Source organism: Bos grunniens, chromosome 17, assembly GCF_055505025.1.
Source record: "Bos grunniens cultivar Pamir isolate PY7600 chromosome 17, Bosgru_T2T1.0, whole genome shotgun sequence".
Taxonomy (NCBI): domain Eukaryota; kingdom Metazoa; phylum Chordata; class Mammalia; order Artiodactyla; family Bovidae; genus Bos; species Bos grunniens.
In genome coordinates, this window is record NC_141181.1 from 58,238,901 (window position 1) to 58,260,262 (window position 21,362).

At 51.7% G+C, this 21,362-nt stretch overlaps 1 protein-coding gene across 5 annotated transcripts in view; it reads left to right on the plus strand.

Moving 5' to 3' along the window:
- Positions 1-19,462, plus strand: part of NOS1 (nitric oxide synthase 1) — a 196,357-nt gene extending 176,895 nt beyond the window's left edge. For 3 of the 5 annotated variants that reach the window (XM_086348005.1, XM_086348008.1, XM_086348006.1), the window contains 9 exons: positions 915-1,108; positions 2,785-2,954; positions 4,120-4,330; positions 5,192-5,279; positions 6,800-6,921; positions 8,187-8,335; positions 9,771-9,965; positions 12,297-12,415; positions 18,867-19,462. In XM_086348005.1, the coding sequence (XP_086204131.1) occupies positions 915-1,108; positions 2,785-2,954; positions 4,120-4,330; positions 5,192-5,279; positions 6,800-6,921; positions 8,187-8,335; positions 9,771-9,965; positions 12,297-12,415; positions 18,867-18,954 (1,336 nt within the window). In that variant the 3' untranslated portion in view covers positions 18,955-19,462. Of the gene's footprint in view, positions 1-914; positions 1,109-2,784; positions 2,955-4,119; positions 4,331-5,191; positions 5,280-6,799; positions 6,922-8,186; positions 8,336-9,770; positions 9,966-12,296; positions 12,416-13,399 lie in introns of all 5 variants that reach the window. The other 2 variants (XM_086348007.1, XM_086348009.1) reach the window with 1 other exon arrangement.
- The last annotated feature ends 1,900 nt before the right edge of the window (positions 19,463-21,362 follow it).

Below are 21,362 nucleotides of genomic sequence, written 5' to 3' on the forward strand. Positions count from 1 at the left end.
TGGACTAGGGATTGTAAGAACCTGAGCTTAAGGTCAAGCCTTTTTCCCTTTTCCAGGACAAGGTGAGGATCCCAGTTGTAAAAGGAGGTGGAGCTTGGGATTCCCAGGAGAGGTGGAATTTTGCAGAACAGGGCCATCACTGCTGTGGCTCCTGTGGGGTTTAGTGGTTCCTGGTAGAAATCTGGTATCAGAAGTAGAGCCTATTCTAGCAGCTGGTTAACCCTGAGGATCTGAGCTTCCTTCAATCGAGAAATATTTCTTGAGTATCCAGTATGTGTCATGCACTGTCCTAAGTGCTAGAATAGAGCAGTGGAGAAAACAGACAAGTTCCTCGCCCTCTAGAGTTTAGACAGATTCCTAGTCCCCTCTATTGTCCTCGGGGTGGGGATGGGGAAGGGGCAGGCATAGAGACAGACCACATGCCATAGAATGGAGTGAACTCTCCATTCTGTGGAGGTTGGTAAGTGCTATGGAGAAAAGGAAAGCAGGGACAGGAAGTCAGAAAAGCAAAGAGATCTGGGGACTGAATCTCGGGGTGCTCCACCGTCCAGAGTTAGGGGAGATGAGAAGGAACCAACAAAGGGGACCGAGGAAGAGCAGCCAGGGAAGAGACCAGGAGAGCCTGGGGAGCTCAAGAGAAGGGGATTGAGAAGGAAGACGTGAGAAGCCATGTCGAGTACTGCTCTGATGACCACAGTGAGCGCTGGGAGCTGGCTGTTGGGTTTGCAAAGAGGATCTCATGAGTGACCTTGCTGAAACCCGCCCTGTGGAATTGATGAGGGTGGAAGTCTGGCCTGAGCCCCCAAGGAGAATGGAAGGAGGGGAGATGTAGCCACAAAGACAGACAAAGGGGCAAAGAAAAGGGGCACAAGCTGGCGACCCTCACCCTGTTGTTCCCCCACCCTTGCCTCCAGTCGATCGACCATCTTCGTGCGTCTCCACACCAATGGGAGTCAGGAGCTGCAGTACCAGCCCGGGGACCACCTGGGCGTCTTCCCCGGCAACCACGAGGACCTGGTGAATGCCCTGATCGAGCGGCTGGAGGACGCCCCCCCTGCCAACCAGCTGGTGAAGGTGGAGCTGCTGGAGGAACGGAACACGGCTTTGGGTAACTATGGCCAAGCTAGTACCCCACCCAGCCACTCCCAAGGGCCCTTTCCGTCTCCGAGGAGTCCCAGGTGTCCAGGGAAGAGGAAACCCGTTCTTCTGCCCAGTTGCCAGTCCAGGCAGGAGGGTGGGTCTCTGTCACCCCCAGCTTATGAGACCGAAGGCTCCCCTTCCTCATGGCTGAACAGCCTTGACCCAACTAGCTGAGCAAGTGTCCATTTAAGCCAGGACACTGATGGTTCACCCTTGAGGGAAAGAGTCTTACCTTCCTTCATCGGCTAGACACCGATCTTAGCAAAGGCTACTTGTCTGACTTCCTTCATCACCCCAGCCTCACCGCCCACCAAGGGAATAGCAGCTAAAGTCCACTCCTGCCTTCTCTTAGAATCCAAAAGCACTAAATGAAGCTTGGTGGCCCATTGGAATTGAACCCGATTTCTGATATCATTAGATCACGTCCCAACCTGTTTGGGGGCCACCCTTGACATTCCTATTAAAGAACTTTGCAAGGCAAATGGGTCTGATGCTTCATCTCAGTAGCTGTGAGTGAGCTCAGGACTTAAGGAACTGCGGTGGCCACACGTGGTAGCCCGTGATACAGTGACACATCTCTTCTACAAGGGAGGCAGGACATAAAGTCAGCACAGAGTGTGAAAACAGTACGTAGTTGAAACCCTGCTGGTACCCTTAGGAGAGACACTCCTTCTCTTATGAAATCCAACCCAGCCAGTTCTTCCTCCATACTGGAACAGTACTTTATATCTAGAGTTGAGCGCCTGATGAAGTAGAGGCTTGTGTTTAGGGCCTCTATTGGACTAAAGTACACAGAGGCAGTAGTTCAAACATGGTCTGGAGCAGTACTGCCTGACTTTATGGATTTGAGCAGCGTTGTTGCTGTTGAGCTCAGTCGCTCGGTTGTGTCTGACTCTCTGTGACCCGAGAGACTATAGCCCATCAGCCTCCTCTGTCCATGGGATTCTCCAGGCAAGAATACTGTGGGACGGGTTGCCATTCCCTTCTCTCGGGGATCTTCCCAAACCAGAGATGGAACCCACATCTCCTGCATCTCCTCTAGTGCCACCTGGTGACCGTGGGCAAATGCCTTAACCTCTCTGTGCTTCCCTTTTCTCAACTGCAAAATGGAGATAATAATAGCACCCACCACCTAGGATTGTGGCAAAGATTAAGAGAGTTGCTAATAGAAAGTGCTGAGGAAACGAACATGGTACACAGAGAGGGCTAGGCAAGTGTTTGGCGTTTTTGTCATTTTAAATGCTAGAATCCCACTCAGAGGGTGAAAGGCTGACACCACGAGAAGAGAGACGGAGGGGAAAATGGACTCATAGCTCATGCTCAGTTGGTGGCTCATTGCTCAGAATATCAAGGGACGGTCTCATGCTACTTTAATATTTACTCTTAAATTCTGGCACTAGCTTGCTCAGCTGATTTTGGACATGCCCCTTGCGTACAGGAGGCGACCACAGGGTCCCCAGGAAACCTGGCTTTAGATGTGGGATGGAGGTGGCCAGCCAAGGGGTCAGTTGGCTCAGGGGTAGTCGGTTCTTTGGGCCCCATCCTCTGCTCCAGGAGCAGGTCTGGCCTCCCTGACTTGGACCCAAACCCTCAGAGCCCACTCTGTCCCTCCCCCACCCATCCACCTCTGTTGTGCCTCTGCAGGGGTTATCAGTAACTGGACCGATGAGCATCGCCTGCCGCCCTGCACCATCTTCCAGGCCTTCAAGTACTACCTGGACATCACGACGCCTCCAACGCCACTGCAGCTGCAGCAGTTTGCCTCCCTGGCCACCAGTGAGAAAGAGAAGCAGCGTCTGCTGGTCCTCAGCAAGGTGGGTCCCTGGCCTCATTCAATCCCACCACCTGCTCCTTGGAGAATTTTATGGTTCCCTCATGGCTCAGCTGGTAAGGAGTCTGCTTGCAATGCAGGAGACCTGGGTTCGATCCCTGGGTTAGGAAGATCCCCTGGAGAAGGAAATGGCAACCCACTCCAGGATTCTTGCCTGGAAAATCCCATGGACAGAGGAGGCTGGCAGGCCACAGTTCATGGGGTCGCAAAGGATCGGACGTGACTAAGCAACTTCACTTCTCCGTATGGTTATTGCAGCAGTGTTTCAGCAGATGGCAGCCTTGAGTGAGAGCTGCCATGGTCTAGTTTGCAGGTCACCATGTTAGCTAATCCATTTTGGCGGCTGCTGCTAAGTCACTTCAGTCGTGTCCGACTCTGTGTGACCCCATAGACGGCAGCCCACAGGCTCCCCCATCCCTGGGATTCTCCAGGCAAGGCTGGACCTGGCCGTCTCCCCTCCTTCTAACAAAGGTCTAACGGAACAGAAGAGCGACCCCATTGAACCTCTGAGTTCTCTGACGGCAGTAGAAATTGCTAACGCTTTTTTCTCCTTCCTTTGGAACCCTTATTATTGTTCAGTCGCTTAGTCGTGTTCAATTCTTTGTGACCCCACGGACCGCAGCACGCCAGGCTTCCCTGTCCTTCACTATCTCCCAGAGCTTGCTCAAACTCATATCCATTGAGTCAGTGATGCCACCCAACCATCTTGTCCTCTGCCGTCCCCTTCTCCTCCTGCCCTCAATCTTTCCCAGCATCAGGGTCTTTTCCAGTGATTCAGTTCTTCACATCAGATGATAGTATTGTTCGTTTGATTCTCTACCTCCAGCCATTAAAACATATAAAAACAACTCTTAGTTCACGGACCATATGAGCAGGTGGTTTGTGGGCTAAAGTTTGCCACCACCTCATAGCTGTGTGATGTCTATATCCCTCAGTTTCCCCATCAATAAAATAGGGGTGACAATCAGGCTTATTTCATAATATCCTTGCAACAGTGAAAACTTGGCACAGGATAACTCCTGTGTAAGAGTTAAGTATGACTACTTTTTAATTTCCCTTCTTCCCTGAACCTCCGCGAGCGAGCCTGCCTTGAAAGTTCGCTCCAGGGTCTGGCTGCAAGTTCCCTTCTGTCCCTGTCTGCGGTTCAGGGTCTGCAGGAGTACGAGGAATGGAAATGGGGCAAGAACCCCACCGTCGTGGAAGTGCTGGAGGAGTTCCCGTCCATCCAGATGCCGTCCACCCTGCTCCTGACCCAGCTATCCCTGCTGCAGCCTCGCTACTACTCCATCAGCTCCTCCCCGGACATGTACCCCGACGAGGTGCACCTCACCGTGGCCATCGTCTCCTACCGCACCCGAGGTGGGCAGAGGCGCTGGGAGAGCCCCCGGCTCTGCATTTCCCACCCTGCTTCCAAGGGCCCCTGAACACCTGCCTAAACCTCTGCCAAGACCCAAACCCTGGGGAGGAGACCCATCCCTGCCCAAGGTCAGGAAAACTGCGAGAAGGAACAGTGCAGAAAACTGCCCCCTTAGGCAGAGCCAGCTCTGTGCAGAATTAGGAAAGAAATGAGCTGTGCCTTTGGAAGCCTCTGCTCCCAAAGCCCGAGGTGCCCTTGGCTCCCTTCCTCCCTTTGTACCCCCAAGGCGGCAGCTAGAGCAAACCACCACCCTCTCTTCCCTCGGAGAGGGGAGCTCTGTGCTCTGTGACACCCAGCTGGTTGGAGGGCAGCCAGATACCCTGACCTCTGTGCCTGTGTTTTCCATCCTTGGTAAAGAGGTGAAAATGCATGGTGCCTGGGAATTCCCTGGCGGATGGTTGGGACTGTAGGCTTTCACTGCTGGGGCCTGGGTTCAATCCCTGGTCGGGGAACTAAGCTCCTGTAAGCCACGAGGCACAGCCAAAGGAAAAAAAGTACGTGGTGCCTGAGAGAGTGCTGAGACCAGGGTCCTGGCAGGCCACAGAGAGCACATGGACCGAGGCCCTTGCAGTGGACAGGATTAGAATCCAGCCTGCCCCTACCCAGTGGTTTCACAGCCACGGGCCCACCCCAGCTTTACCATTTCCTTTTCGCCATCAGGGCAAGGGATCCAGACAGGGACCCCTAAGGCAGAAACTTGGCATCAGGGCTGTGAGCCTTCTGTGCTGAAGGATTGGGGAGGCCAGGGATGGGGCAGCGTGAGGGACAGTAGATGAGCCAGATCGCCTCGATTATCCTGTTAGATGGAGAAGGACCAATTCACCACGGCGTGTGCTCCTCCTGGCTCAACCGGATCCAGGCTGACGAAGTGGTGCCCTGTTTCGTGAGAGGGTGAGTAGCAAACGAAGAAAGAGAAGCAGTCATCCCAAATCTGCATCCTGAGGTCCTGAGATGGGGTGGGTGGGGCCAGTGGACCAGCCGGAAGGGTTCTAGAGAGGTGGCCGAGTCAGGCAGGACTGAGATCAACATTCAGCATCACTCCCAGCTGTTAGGCAACAGGCTCATGGGGGCAGAGCAACCTAGCAGGAACTAAGCAAGTCCTCTAGTCAAATTCAGGTCAGTGCAACAGATATTTATCAAGTGCTTGTCCTGTGCTAGCTGGGGCCACCGCAGACAACCAGGCAAAGGCAGTTTTCAGCCTTAATGGAATTTTCAGGCCAATAAAATTTCTATCCGAAGCCTGCCGGCCACCCCATGTGTTCCCAGTTTCTTAGTGACCAGGAAGATTTAACCGCCCTCCCTGTCAACCACCTTCCCCTTCCAAACTCAGTTTTAAAGGATATTTCTGCCCTCAGGTAACAGTACTGTATTGTACACTTAAAAACACGTTACAAGGATCAGTTTCATGTTAAGTGTTCCTACCATAATCAGTCAATCAAATAAGAAGAATATAGCCTTAAAAACATAAAAATTAAAAAATCATTGATATACCTGAGCTTAGGCCCTCTGTACTTACCTGCTTTGTCAACTGATAACTTCCCTACCTAAACCGTGGACTTGGACAGTCATTTTTCTCAGCTGTGAAGGGTAGAGTGGTCATGGTATCGTCCACATAGCACCAGCACCAGAATCCCCTGGGGTGCTTCAAAAATGCTGAGTCCTGAGCCTAGACTTACTGCATTGCCAGCAATCTACACCCTCTTTGAACATCCCCATGTGATTCTTTTGTACGCTGACATTTGCAGCTCCCAGATTTGGAAAATCTCATAGATGGTTAATTCAGTGGTTCTCAGCCAAGGGTGATTTTGCCCCCCAGGAGCCCTTGGCAAAGTCTGGAGATATTTTTGGCTATCACAGCTGGAGGGTTCTCCTGGCTTCTAATAGATAGAGGCCTGGGCACTAGTCCGTATCCTACAGTGCACAGGACAGCCCCCATCTCTTGGTCGTGGGACTGTATACAGGGAACTATGCAGCCCCCAATGTCAGGAGGGCTGAGGTAGGGAAGCCCTGTATTTGATCCATCCCATTCCCTTTGTGGCTTAGCTCAGCAATGGGGATAATTAGAAAGTGGAGCGATAGGCAGACCCTGAGGATTTCCTGTTTGGGGAAATTCTCCAAATTTATGGGACCTTCCAACCATGAAAAGGGCCACCTGACCCCAGCTGAAGAGCTTTAAGTCCCATTGTAGTTCTACCCAGGACAGCCATCTGGTTTACCTAAGATCCAACAGGGTTTTTCTTTTCTTTATTTTTAAATTTTTTTATTGGAAGATAATTGTTTCACAGTGCTGTTGCTGAGCTCAAATCTGATCAAGAACTGTTGGATCTCTGTTGCTGTATACAGCAGAGATCCAACAGTTCTTGATCAGATTTGAACTCAGCCAGACTCCTGACTCTCCCTTCCTTGTCCAGAGCGCCCAGCTTCCACCTGCCCCAAAATCCCCAAGTGCCCTGTATCCTGGTTGGCCCAGGCACTGGCATCGCCCCCTTCCGGAGCTTCTGGCAGCAGCGGCAATTTGATATCCAACACAAAGGTGGGTTGTGGTCCAGCAAGCACATGATTTCCTCCCCCTGGATCCTGGGAGAGCTGCCTGTATCCCAGCAGCCAGGAGGCATGTCCTGTTCTGTCTCCTTTGCATCACTGCCTGGGGAGGGATGGGGAATACTGTAGCAACCAGACCCACAGGTGAAGTTTATGGGGCAACTCAAGGGACCCATCCAAACAAGTCATCCACACAACTTGTTGCAAGGCCTGAAAGCCCATCCCCAGAAGACATTTCTTGGACTGTTAAGCTAGGACCCCCATCTTAAAATGTACGCAGTCCTAGAAGGGGTGTGCATTAAGCCTTATCCAATGGATGTGTGTTTCTGGGATGGTTGCAAAGGCGGTTATTGAAGTGCAGGGTTTGCTGTGCGAGAAACACAACACATCAGCTTTGGGAGGAGAGAGGAGAAAAACAAAACCCACAGTTCTGACATGCATTAAACGGAGATTTACTGAGCATCTCATGGATGCCAAACACTATTGTAGGTACTGGAGGCGTAGCAATGAACAAGACAGAAACAACTGGAAACACACACACACACTCTTGCCCAGTGGAATTGTCATTCTAGTGAAATAGCAAACATACATTCACAAAGTACAGTTGACCCTTGACAGACATGGGAATTGCGTGGGTCAACTTTCATGAAAATTTTTTTCATTAAATCCGTATATACCATCCGAGGCCAGCTGGATGTGGAATGTGGATGTGGAACCACAGATACAGAGGACCAGCGGGTTCAGGGGACCAACTATAGCATTGAGCATCAGTGGATTTTGGTATCGGGGTGGGTCCTGGAAGTGACCCCCTGGGATACCAAGGGACTTCACTATGTACTGGGCAGGGGTCTAATGTACATTTGCTTCTTAAAATAACCCTATGAGGTTGGATGCTGTTATTACTTCCATTTTTCACATGGCGACACGGAGACATAGAAAGTTCGTCCCTTGGCATCACACAGAGCTGGGATTTGAACCCAGGCAGTCTAGCTTCCAAGTCCGGGGGTTTGGTGCTACCAGTGTGGGGGAGGGGCAGAGGAACGATTGAGACCCAGAGAAAAGAGGTCTGCTGAAGCCTGAACACACGTCACCTACCTCCCTCAGTGTGTGCATGTGTGTGTGAGAGAGACAGAACACACACCCCCTGCCCCAGTGTCCGCACACCTCTGCCCCTGTCACACATGCTAAGGTTCCCAGCACCCTGGCGCCCCCACATTGGGCATCAGAGCTGTCGGTGACAGGTTTCCCTGTCCCCAGGAATGAGCCCCTGCCCCATGGTCCTGGTCTTCGGGTGCCGGCAGTCCAAGATAGACCACATCTACAGGGAGGAGACCCTGCAGGCCAAGAGCAAGGGGGTCTTCAGAGAGCTGTACACAGCCTACTCCCGGGAGCCAGACAAACCAAAGGTAAGCCCCAGCCCGTCACACACGTGTGCACGCACACCCTGCTCCCGAACACCCTCACCCCTTCTGAACTCTCCACTGTGACATTGCTCTGAACTTCAGGAAGCATGGAGCATAAACATGCCACCTAAAATATTTAACAGCCCATACTCTGTCATGCTGCTTACATGAAATATCCAGAACATCCAGATCCATAGAGACAGAGGCTGATTTGTGGTCCCCAGGGGCTGTGGGAAGTGGGGAATGGGGAGTGACACTTATGGGTACAGGGTATCCTTCTGGGGCAGAAGGAAAGCTTGGGTGGTTGTTCAGTACCACGAATGTGCTCAATCCCACTGCGTCGGGCTGCACACTTTAAAACACACCTGCATTTTACATTATGTGTATTTTATCACAATAAAAATATTTACAAAATGAATTAAAAGGGACTTCCCTGGTGGTCCAGTGGTTAAGACTCCGTGCTTTCAATGCAGGGGACACAGGTTCAATCCCTGGTCAGGGAACTAAGATCCCACATGCCTCAGAGCCAAAAACTAAACTTTTAAAATAATTAAATACAAATTTTTTTAAAGTTAAACAGCACCCCCCCCCAATAAAAAACAACCCATAAGAGGCACTCCAAGTCAGAGTGGACACGGGCTACAAGACAGGGGCACATCCCTGCTGGATCTTGGGGAACTTCAACTGGACCCCCGGGGAATCCCAGGAAAGGACCCAGGACAGCCGTGGAAGGGGATACCCAGAGGGTCCGGGCAGCAGCTACTGGACACCTGGCATGAGAGTTCATCAGTGTCTCAGCAGCTGGCACGGTCGTGCCTAAAAGTACCAGCTGAACACCAGGCTTGCCTCGGGGAAGCTTCCTGAACAACCCAGAAAATTCTCTAGAGGCTGCACTGGACACCCCTTGTGCCCACCCGGTATTCCCTTAGCCCACCATTTATCCCAGCAATTCCTGCAGCAGCTGGCTTTGCTCGGGTGTCACCTGCGAGCCCCTCCCCCATCTCCTGCTGTCTGTCTGGGGCTTCTCCAGCACCCGGGCATAGGATGCCTGCAGTACCAGCCCCACACCTAGAGGTGAACGGGTGTAAACAGCCCCGGGGTGACTACTGGCCATGGGAGAGAGGAGCTGGTAGAGAACACCCCACTCTTACGCCTCTGGCAGACAGCTCTGGGCGTGGGCGGCATGGCTCCCTCCAGGGTCCTCAGCGGAGGCGAGCTGCAGAGCAGAGGCGTGGCTCATCACTCTTCAGATGGACGGTCCCTCTTCCCCTGCTTCACTCTTCCCAGTCCCCTGCATCTCTGCACAAAACACAGACCTGCCCCCAAGCGCCTGGGTCAGGCTCTGTTCCCAGGGTGGTGGGGGAGAGGGGTGAGCTCCACAGCCTGGCTCCTCCTCACCAGCCCTCCCACTCCCCACCCCACCTCCAACACCCCGCAGAAATACGTGCAAGACATCCTACAAGAGCAGCTGGCAGAACCCGTGTATCGAGCCCTGAAGGAGCAAGGGGGCCACATCTACGTGTGTGGGGATGTCACCATGGCGGCCGATGTCCTCAAAGCCATCCAGCGCATCATGACGCAGAAGGGCAAGCTCTCGGTGGAGGATGCTGGCGTGTTCATCAGCAGGCTGAGGGTGAGTTGATGGGCTGGCTCCTGGGAGCTCTTTTCTGGCATCCTGTCTCCTCTTCCTTGTCTTACCTGTCTCAGTGACTCAGGGGACCCATGATGACATCGCTGCTCCCATCTTCCCATTTATGACAGGGGGTAGAGGACGCAGGTGATCCCAAACCATAGTAGAGAAGGAAAGATAGCTGGGCATGCAGTGTGTATACTAAATAGAATGCGGAGCTGTGATGTATGAAAATGACAAAGCAGGTGGGCCACTAGTAGTTAGACAGAAACGATCCTAACCCAACCATTCCTGTCCCCAGTACCAAGCTGCAGGACTGCCCCGGGCAGTTGTGTAGGTTGGCCACTGCACAAAAGGGTTTGTCCAAAGGGGGCAAGTAGGGGATGAAAGGAGAAGGCAATGGCTCCCCACTCCAGTACTCTTGCCTGGAAAATCCCATGGACGGAGGAGCCTGGTGGGCTGCAGTCCATGGGGTCACTAAGAGTCAGACACGACTGAATGACTTCACTTTGACTTTTCACTTTCATGCATTGGAGGAGGAAATGGCAACCCACTCCAGTGTTCTTGCCTGGAGAATCCCAAGGACAGAGGAGCCTGGTGGGCTGCAGTCCATGGGGTCGCACAGAGTCGGACACGACTGAAGCGACTTAGCAGCAGCAGCAGCAGCAGTGGATGAAAGTCACCACCAGGCCTGGCCTCCCAAGAAGCATGCCTTGGCATGGAACTGTCTTCCTCCCAGAAGGAGGGGTGTCTTTTCCTAATTTGCAAAAAGGCTAGTAGCAGCCCAGGAAGCAAAGTCCCAACTCTGTGGTCAACTGCCCCAAATAGAATAAACTAAGTCCCAGGCCTCCACAAAGCTCCAAATGTGACCCCATTCTTCTCCCTGCTTCCCTAAATGAGCAGCAGTCAAACATTTTCACAGAAGAAGCCCTTGCTCTAATTCTGATACTAAACCCTTACTGCTGCTGCTGCTGCAGCTAAGTCGCTTCAGTCGTGTCCAACTCTGTGCGACCCCATAGATGGCAGCCCACCGGGCTCCCCCGTCCCTTGGATTCTCCAGGCAAGAACACTGGAGTGGGTTGCCATTTCCTTCTCCAATGCATGAAAGTGAAAAGTGAAAGTGAAGTCGCTCAGTCATGTCTGACCCTCAGCGACCCCATGGACTGCAGCCTTCCAGGCTCCTCCATCCATGGGATTTTCCAGGCAAGAGTACTGGAGTGGGGTGCCATTGCCTTCTCCTAGGTTGAAACAATGACGACAGCTTTCCAGTAGAAATGCCAGAGCACCCTGGAGAGAGGCAGAGTCCCCTACCACTCTGTCTCGTTGCTGTAAGTCCTTGGGACACATTTTCATAGATTCTGCAGAAGAAGGTCGAAAAACCACTCCAACTTAAAATGAAGCCACTCTACAGATGGGAAAGTTTCTTCAAAACCTTTGGGACTATGGATGCCAGAAACTCTGCTCAATGCATATTCCCCAAACACCGCCTTTCCTCAGTGAGGGGTGGGGGGGCACCTTACCCCCTTGTTAAATTCTCAGTGACACCGCCCTATGGGGTCTCCTTAATGCCCATCCCTCAGTTCTGCCGAAGGAGCTCCAGTGGCTCCAGAAACCCTTGGATGCCCCAAGTTCATCCTCACTCATGGTGTTTCTTGACTTTTCTTTTTTGTTTCTGGGCAAAGCTGAGCTAAGATACTCATCATCAGATAAACTATGTCAGGAGAAGTCTCCACTTTAGCAACCATGGTGTTCCCTGAGTGCTAAGCGGGCGCTTTGGCCTTTCTTCCATCTCTGCTGGTCTCTACTGACGGTGACGTTTCACACTAAACCCAGCCGTGCCCCAGATCTGAACTGGCAGGAACAAGGAGGAGGGAGGAAATGGGGAAATGAGCTAAGGTTTCCCCTGGAGCCCCTCAGCTCTTCTGTCCTTAGCACCCGCAAAGCAGCAGCACTCTCTCTGGGTGGGAACAGAAGTGTTTGTTGCCAGCTGGGCTTAGACCCCATGCCCTACAGGGCAGAGGCTCTTGCTAAAACACGGTCTCGGAGACCAGAGGGGTCTCCAGGGGCCCTGAGTTACATCTCATTTCTATTCTCTTTCTTTGGCCATGGTGCAGGGCTTGCAAAACCTTAGTTCTCTGACTAGGGATGAACCCAGGCCCCTCCAAGGAAGCACTGAATCCTAACCGCTGAGCCGCCAGGGAACTCCCTGAGCCCAGTGTCTTCAGGAACCATCTTCTCCACGGATGTTCCATTCCAGGATGTCCGTGTGTCCACCCTTCTCCACTCCCTCAGCTGGCATTTGGAATCTGATCCCTGCTTGTTTCTGTTGCCTAGGATGACAACCGCTACCATGAGGATATTTTCGGGGTCACCCTGCGCACATATGAAGTGACCAACCGCCTTAGATCTGAATCCATTGCCTTCATTGAGGAGAGCAAGAAAGACACCGATGAGTAAGCCGGCTCCTTCCCAGGGGTGAGGGGCGGGCAGAGCCCTGACAGACAGAGATGTCTGACTCCGTTGACCGTGGCTTTCCCACGCTGGGGGCCCAGACCAGCAGCATTGGCATCTCCTGGGAATGTGTTACAAATCCAAATTCCCAGGCTGCCCCATCCCTGCTGAATCTGAATCTCTGGGGTCAGGGCACCGAGCAGTTGGTGTTTTTATGACCCCTGCAGGGCATTCTGAGTTCCCCTCAAGTGTGGGAACCCTGGCTGTGGATGTCAGCTTCCACTGGGGCACCCCCAAGTTGAGTGATGGCTCTCGCCACTGCAAGATGTGTTCCTATTCGCTGCTCCTAGGGTTTATACTACCTCTCTCACCCCTCAAATGCTGCTGGCATTCTCATGGATGCAAATTTCAATTGCTATTATTTTGATGATTCCATTTGTCCTCTAGAAATTGCTGGAGATGGTCTGAGGTACCACACAACCGGGATTGAGCATAACTCTTTAACTACATTAATGCCATGACACATCACCCCTGATTGTAAGCTCACTCCCTGCATCGTCTGCCTCAAAACCACCACCAAGCTCCCTTCAAATTAGGTGGGAATTCAGTTGCCTTGTTTTCAGGAGGCTAGGGCACACACATTCCATTTCATAAGCTTCCTCATTGTCTTCCCCCTTATGACAACACGGCAGTCTTGAAAACATACTTTGGTGTCTCTCAAGCTGACATTATTGCCTTGAAGATCACAGCTCATCCTGGCTTATTGTGTGGCTGAGCCAGGCTCCTTCATCTTTTCATTGATTCATTCTTCATTCACTCAAGATGAGTCCCACCCGGGTGCCAGGGCCTGTCCCAGTCACTGGAGCTGCCAAGGAAGTGAAAGAGACGAAGTCCAGAACTCAGGAGCTTTTCTCTGAGTCTCTTTAAGGAAACAGAGCAGCCTTGCTCCTCTGGCACTAACTCCCTCCCCACTTCTCCTCCTACAGGGTTTTCAGCTCCTAACTGGACCCTCTTGCCCAGACGGATGGCAGGGTGGCCGCCCCATTGCACTCGGCCAGGGTGGCTGCTTTTGTGAGCACGGACACTGCTGAACCTTCCCTTCAGGCACCCCCACGTGGCCCCCGCTCTGCCTCTCGTCCCGTCGCTGTGTCCTGGTCCTCCTCTCCCAGGTTCTCACCTCTCAGTGGTTTCCCGGCCCACTTGGGTTTTCTCCTTGAGTTTTCGTGCTGCAGTGCAATGCCTTTATAATCCGCAGTGGCTCTTACGAAACCATCTCCCCACCCCCGCCTCTTTCTCTCTGTCTTTCCGACAAGGGCAAATCACCGGTGACAAAACCACTGGAACATGGGCAGGGCTCGGGTTAGGGTGTTTTCTGGGGTTTGCCCTGGAGAGGCTGCAGGGACCAGATAGAAGAGTTTTTTGAGCTAGTCCCTCAGCCATTCGAATCCCACCCAATCCTTTTTTATGATGACGTTCCGGTCGTGCGTGTGTGTGTGTGTGTGTGTGTGTATGTGCGTGCGCAGGTGTGATGGGCCTGGGTCTCCCTCTGTCCTCTTGCCTGTGTAAGCATGTCGCCTCCAGACCCTCGGTGCCAAGAAATACGCCCCAACCCGTATTGGAGCCTCACACATCCATAATTAAGGGTCTGTGCTAGCATACCTGAAACACGTGGACGCATCCTAATTGTCCTGGTTATAAAGGGTCAGGGCACGGAGGTGGGGTTTGATGACCAAGGGGGAAATCCCTAGTGAAAGGGGGCATTAGATGCATTCAGGTAGTGGCACCAGTTAGCGGAGCTCTTGGGGGGAGGTTAACCCATCTGATGGATTGGGCAAACCCACTTCCTAGCCCCACCCACCCCAGCCAGGATCACTTAATTGGCCCTCTCGGGCACTCTCACCCAAGACCCGAAGTAACATCGTCCAAGGGAATGAGCTGGAAATAAGGGTCTTCCTGTCTTTGCCTCTGGGTAACTTTGGAAACATTACTTGTTGCTTAATTTCCCCTAATCGTAATGTTATGAAGCTAAAAAGTGTGAATGGATCAAACTTTAAAGTTGTGAAAACTGGAAACAATATCAAGGAAGAATATCACTTTTTTTTTTTAATTCTCCCACATGGAGCTTGCTGTTTCACCCCTGGGGGTAAAGTAACGGAAGCCAGTGAAGGCAGATCAGGTTGGAGAGGGAATCTGTCACGAGGCATCTAATGGCTTCCTCTACAGCCAGGGTGGGGAGGATCTGCCTTCATGCTTTTGGTCTTCTAAAAGAGATTCCCCCCATTTTTTAAGCTGATAGGATCATCTTGACAAATGATTCTCAACTCAGATAAAAAAAAAGGCAGCAAAGTCATTGGCAGGCATCAGGGTGGGTACCGTTTCTCCCAGGCAGACAACCTGCTGAATGCACCTTCTCCGAGGAAATGGGATGGAAAGGTCCCTTTCTACACTTACGCACTAAAAGTCAATGGTAGGCAGTGCCCAGAGACAGCTGATGCTCCCAAGAACCCCTTCCCCAAGGTTGAAAGGCAAACAGTCAGCCAGTTTGGAACTTCCGTCTTATTTCATTTTGTCTTGTCCTACAGAAAGCTAGCCCTTTTCTTTCTATACAGCGCACGAGCATTTCTTTCTTTCTTCTCTGCCAAAGGGAGAGAGCCCTGGCCCTCTCTGGAAGGGCCTTAGATCTGGATGCCAGAGGTGTCCCCAGGAGGTGCCCTTAAAGACAAAGGGTAAACTCTGTCTCCCTTTTTCCACCCTTCCCGGCAGCCCCCGCTGGTGTCATATCCCTGGCGCTCGGAGTTCAACTTCATGCCAGTTCTGATTACCCTGCCTGCCTTTAATCCCGTTTCCTCCCGCTCAGGCTTCCATGGTACAGAGACCAAGTGCTCAGCATGCTCGGCTGACCCTCTCTGACCTGGAGGGAAGCCCATTCTAAACCCTTTCTTTCCTGCAAACACGATCCTGGCTAGTAGCTCTCCTCCCAGCAGCTTTCTTTCTAGCCGTTTGAGCCCTTTGGAGATAGCTCCTAAGATGTCACTAGCTTCTGGGGGACTGAACTGCTGTGTCCGACCGCCATCACAGAGAAATGAACCAGTGCTCCCCTTTCCAAATCAAGTTTTATGCACAAATGCTTTTCCATCGCCAGATAAATACTTAAGAGCACTTATTTCCATGCCAGGCACATTCCTCATATAGCCCTGGTCATCTAGTAGCAGGAAGGGCGAGGGAAATAGCATCTTGTTTTATCAGATAGCCTAAAGAAATAATCGTATCACCAGGATTTATCTTTCTTCCCAAGAACGATTGTTTGGTTTGGTTTTTAAGTAAGTATCTTTCAACCCTCAACACAAGCTGATTCATAACTGCTGTCTAGAGGACAGGAGATTAGTCTGATGTGTGTCTCTCATTTGACAGAATTCTCTGATACCCAAAGCCTCGCTGTAATGAGCCCATCAAGAGGCAGGAGTGGAACCCTGATTTCAGGCTCAGCTCTGATCCACAGTAGCTAAACACTGCCCTCTTGTGGTGCTGTGAGGTTCAGTCCCAGTAGCCTGCAAATTTGGGTGTTAACAATTAGTGAGCAAAAATGGGGTTGACTGGGCATTTGATTTGGCAGGGGGGAGGTTCATCCTAGTTACAGGGCTATTATTTCTCCCTCCCTCTCGAGCTGGCCAGAAGTAGCTCCAACTCGATTTAACAAAAGTGAGTTTGGCCTGGAGGGACACGAAATCCCCTGCCACAGGAAAGTGGAACAGTCATGCTCCCTGGTTGTCACTGTGAATCCTATTCCTATGGTTGTGCTGCAAAAGAAGCAGAAGTCATTAACCTCCCAAAGAGGATACAGGCTTCCCCTTGGCTTCTATGGAGTGAGACAGTCAGGTGTCTTTGCTTTGGGGGCAATGCTTCAGACCCACCGAAGTGGAGTTTTAAAAGCAGTCCTGAGTCCCAACAGTAACTCTGCCATCATTTCTGCGGACAGCCCTGAGCTGGTGACCTAATCTTTCTGAGTCTGCATATCCCCCTTTATCACAAAGTGGACTAGATGCGATAATGTCCAGAAAATGCCCCAGTTGCCATACCTGGCCCATGATAAGCAATAGAATTTTGTTTCACTTAATCGGTGTCACATCTTACCTCTCCATCATCCGGAAGGCACAGTCAAGTGTACAGAGCAAACCACAGTTCCTCTCTTACAGAAGGTTGGGATTTGTGATGCAGAGACACAGGTCTTAGAATCAGTGTTCAGGTCTGGGGTTTGAGTGATCGCCAGGATTCCCCCGGCAGGTTTGGGGAAACGAGATTGCCAGGATGTAGGAGGTCGGGGGTGGGGGGTGAAGCATGGATGGAGAGCAGGCAGGATGGATCAGGTCTGGCTTCTGACATAGCCTGGCTTTGGGAGGCTGAGGAAGATGGAGGTATGCAGCAGAGACAGGCAGGGAATGGATGGAATTTTGTCAAGGGATTTTGTCTTTATTTGGTAGGCAACACGGAGTCCTTAGGAGTGTTTCTTTTTTAAGAGGAAGATGAGCTGATGGGAGTTATGCTTGGAAAAAAATGTTCTGGCTACAGCATAGAGCATAGACTGCTGACCTGTTGAACTATTGGCTAGTTATTGCAGAAACCCAAGACTTGAATGAGGGACGGGGCAGATTATAGCGATAAAGACATTCCAGGGGTTGAATTACCAGGACCTGGACTCCGACCTGTTGTGGACAAAGAGAACAAAGGCAGAGTCAAGAGTCTTGCCTCTAGGCTGAGAAACAGGTCTCGGGAGGAAAAAACAGGCTCCAAGGAGAACTGAGTTTTCAGAGGTGACAAAGCCAGGTTCCCCCCACCCCAAGTCAACAGGGTGGATCCTCCAAGGTCCACACCTAGATGGGCAGAAAGAGAACTGACCCCAGGCCACCAGACATCGGCCCGAGAACACAGGAATTTCTTGCCAGACACACTCTTTGCAGCCACCTGCTTGGGGCTTCCAAAAGGAGGTCAGGTTTTGCCCTCAGTCAGGTTTGCCACAAGCAAGATTCTCTGACCCAGATCACGGTGCCAGAATGATTATCCGCAAGCCGATGTCTGGACTCCTCACCACCATGGCTCTGGTCCCTTTTAATTCATGCCATTTGGAAAAGTGTGGACTTAAGATCTTAGGTTGGCCATGTTCCCTTGTATATTTCCATTGCCCCTGCCACCAATATCCAGCATGGCGCTGTGCCCTCCTTACCCTCGAAGCCTGCTGTCTGAATAGGCACGTTAATCTGAGACCACCTGCCAGAGACAAGGAAAAAGAAATATTAATCTGGGCTTCCCTTGGGACCTGCCCACATTCCCTGTCTTCTCCCAGCCCTCTCCTGCATCTAAGTGTGCCATTCGACTCAAGAATGAAAGGCCAAAAGCAGGGATGGAGGATAAAGAATCTGAGAGGCTGTGAAAGCAACCCTGCCCCCCTCCCTAGGGACTCAACAGAGATGGTCCCCACAAACCTGAAGCCTTGGGGACTAATGCAGCCTGGCCTTTCCTCTTTCTCCCACACCCTCCCAGACCTTGGTCCACCTGCCGGTCTCTGCCTGACGGCACAAACACACTGATGTGTCTCAGATCCAAGGACTCAGGTAAACTCTTACGCCAGGAAAGCAGGAACTGTTTGCAGGGGGAAGGGGGGGAGGTCTGTTCTCTATTAATACTGTCTGAGTCGTGTGCATGGGAGGTGATTGGGAGTAAACACACCTCGGCATGTTTCTGAATTCGCTATTTCCTAGAATATCTGAGCAAGCAGGGCATGTGTGTCTGGTCCCAAGCAGAGACCGTTCTTAAGCAGGTGGCCCTGGCAGGTGGGAACAAATCTGCCCAAAGATACAGCTTTCCAAAGTCTTCTAGAAATTGGCTGCAGGACATCAAAGTGCCCAGACTTGGCTCCTAGGAGATGCTTGGAGGCTCTAGTCCAGAGTCCGTCAACCTCAGTACTGTTGGCATTCGGGGCTGGAGAATTCTTTTTTTTTTTAATTTTTTTATTTTTTAACTTTACAATATTGTATTGGTTTTGCCATATATCAACATGAATCTGCCACAGGTATACACGTGTTCCCCATCCTGAACCCTCCTCCCTCCCCATACCATCCCTCTGGGTCGTCCCAGTGCACCAGCCCCAAGCATCCAGTATCGTGCATCGAACCTGGACTGGCGACTCGTTTCATATATGATATTATACATGTTTCAACTTTGGGTAGGGGGCTGCCCAGGGCTTTGTAGGATGTTGGCCAGCATCCCTGGCCTCCACCCACCCACCCGACGCCCCCGAAAGTTGTGACAACCAACTGTGTCTTCAGACCTTGCCAGATGAACCCTGGGGACAACAGACTCTCTACCGGCTGCCCCAGGCCTTCTTACCATCCACCTTCTGGAATAAGCGAGGCATTTCTCAGCCCGCTGGTTTTCCTTCCATTATCTGCTGCCCAACAGAGACTCGAAGGATTTCAAGAGGAAATGGAAAAGTACGGTTTCACCAACTCCCTCCCAGGACAGAAAGATGACAGTCCCGATTCAGTAAGATGCTGTGCCCTTGGCGTCCAGTTCGGACGAAGACTCACGGAGGCCCAGTGCCCCCCCGTGCCCACCCCCTCCCCGCCTCCACCCTTCTGTCCTTGCTGTCGAGTTGTCGTTGTGATTGTAAGACCCACTCTGGGCTCAGCAGTGGTTTTCCAGGCGGCGCCGGACGGGTTTGTGGGTGGGGGTCGCCCTGTGTCGCTGGGCAGGTGGTGGGTTTCTGTTCTGGGTCTGGGGAGCTGGGGAGGTGGGCCGAGCGGGTGTCGTCGCCTCTCACCACACTACACCGTCAGAAACTCGGACCTCCCCCTACCTCTGAGCTCTCGATGCTGCTAATGCCGCCAAGTGTCCCGTGCGCTCCAGCACCTTCCCAGAACGCGCTCTGCGAGGTTGTCCAGGCTGTACTCGCCGCATGCTGTTCTTCTGTATCATTCTTCTAATTTGATGAAATTCAACAAAAGTCTATTTATGCCTGTTTGCATCATGGTCAAAATATTAAAAAGTGGACTCAACTCGACTGGCTGTGGTCTTTTGTTTGGCCTAGAATTTCTCACGCCTGTTGCCCACTGCGTGCGGCTAGCCGGGTGCCCCAGGAAGCCCAGTCTGAGATAGAGGTGGCAGGAGGCTGATGGGTGGGGATGGGGCAGGGAGGGAACCTGAGCTGCCACGTTGTCTCAACAGAAACTTCCGCCAACCCTGCCGGGAATTCTGAAGATGGCCTTGCAGGGCTGTCCCCAATGTAGGACAAGGAGCCCTGGCGCTCTGCAGCTGAAGCCATCTCCCAAGGGCATGAGGGCGTTCTCAGGGTCCAGAGGAAGAGCTGCGGACTCCTGACACATATCTGGAGGGCAATTCTCAGTGTCCTGTCCACCCTCCTCCCGACCCCTTTGCCCCTATCACAGCTGCATCCCTAGAAAGGACCCCAAAGGGAGAGTACCACCTTCTCCCTCAGCCCCCTCTCCCTGTACACACGAGCCTGAGGCCCTGACCCTAATTCCCAGCTGACTTCAGACTCTATTCCGAAAGGAAGAGACTTTCAAAGCAATAAAAGGGGACATCCCCATCAGTCCAGCAGTTAAGACTTTGCCTTCCAATGCAGGGGATGTGGGTTCAATCCCTGGTCTGGGAGCTAAGATCCTACATGCCTCTTGGCCGAAAAAACAAAAGATAGAAACAATATTGTCACAAATTCAGCAAAGACTTTAAAATTGGTCCACATTAAAAAAAAAAAAAAAAGCATATAAAGGACAGATGAAAAGAAGCAACCCCAAATACCCTGACAGAGTGGCTACTATGAAAGGATCAAGTGAATGGTGGCCTTTATCAAGCCCTTTTGAACATGGCCATTTAGATGCTGTGGCCAGTTTGACCTTCACACCTATTTCCCAGTCAAAAAGCATAAGCTATTAGATACTCAACCTTTTAAATTACAAGGTTATTTATCCAACAGCAAAGATACCCTTAACACTGTTCCTGGCTCTTCTGCCCCATCTCTGAGCCTCAGGGCCAAGTTCAAACAGGAGATGCTGATCAGCAAGGAAGCAGAAAGTCATCACTCGATCCACACTGCCCTTCAGAAATGAAGTAAAATAATGGCTAACAGTTATCACGTGCCAGTCTTTACAAGAATACTCTGACATGTTACCGTTGCTCTCCGTACTTTAAAACTTGAGAAACTAAGGCAAGAGCTTGGGGCTTTCCTGGTGGCTCAAATGGTAAAGAATCTGCCTGCAATTGAACCCGGAGGCCTAGGTTCAAACCCTGGGTCAGGAAGAATCCCCTGGAGAAGGGAATGGCTACCCACTCCAGTATTCTTGCTTGGAGAACTCCATGGAGAGAGAAGCCTGGTGGCTGCAGTCCGTGGGTTCACAAAGAGTTGGACACGACTGAGTGACTAACATTTTCACTTTCAAGGCGAAAGCAGCTCAACCAGTCAACACAGCCAGTAAGTATTAGAAATGGAGTTTGAGCCCAGACCGTCCGGCTTGAGAATCTGCATTTTTAACCACCACCTGGTTTCAGACAAAAAAAAAAAAATTGCTGCCTGCCATTTCAGTGGAAAAAGCAATGGCACCCCACTCCAGTACTCTTGCCTGGAAACTCCTATGGACGGAGGAGCCTGGTAGGCTGCAGTCCATGAGGTCTCTCAGACACAACTGAGCGACTTCACTTTCACTTTTTACTTTCATGCATTGGAGAAGGAAATGGCAACCCACTCCAGTGTTCTTGCCTGGAGAATCCCAGGGACGGAGGAGTCTGGTGGGCTGCCGTCTTTGGGGTCGCACAGATTCAGACACGATTGACGTGACTTAGCAGCAGCAGCAGCCATTTCAGTAAACAAAGACTGTTCCTGCCATTCCTGTATAAACAACTGGACAACCTGCCCCTCCCCCTCAGCACACCCAGATGGGG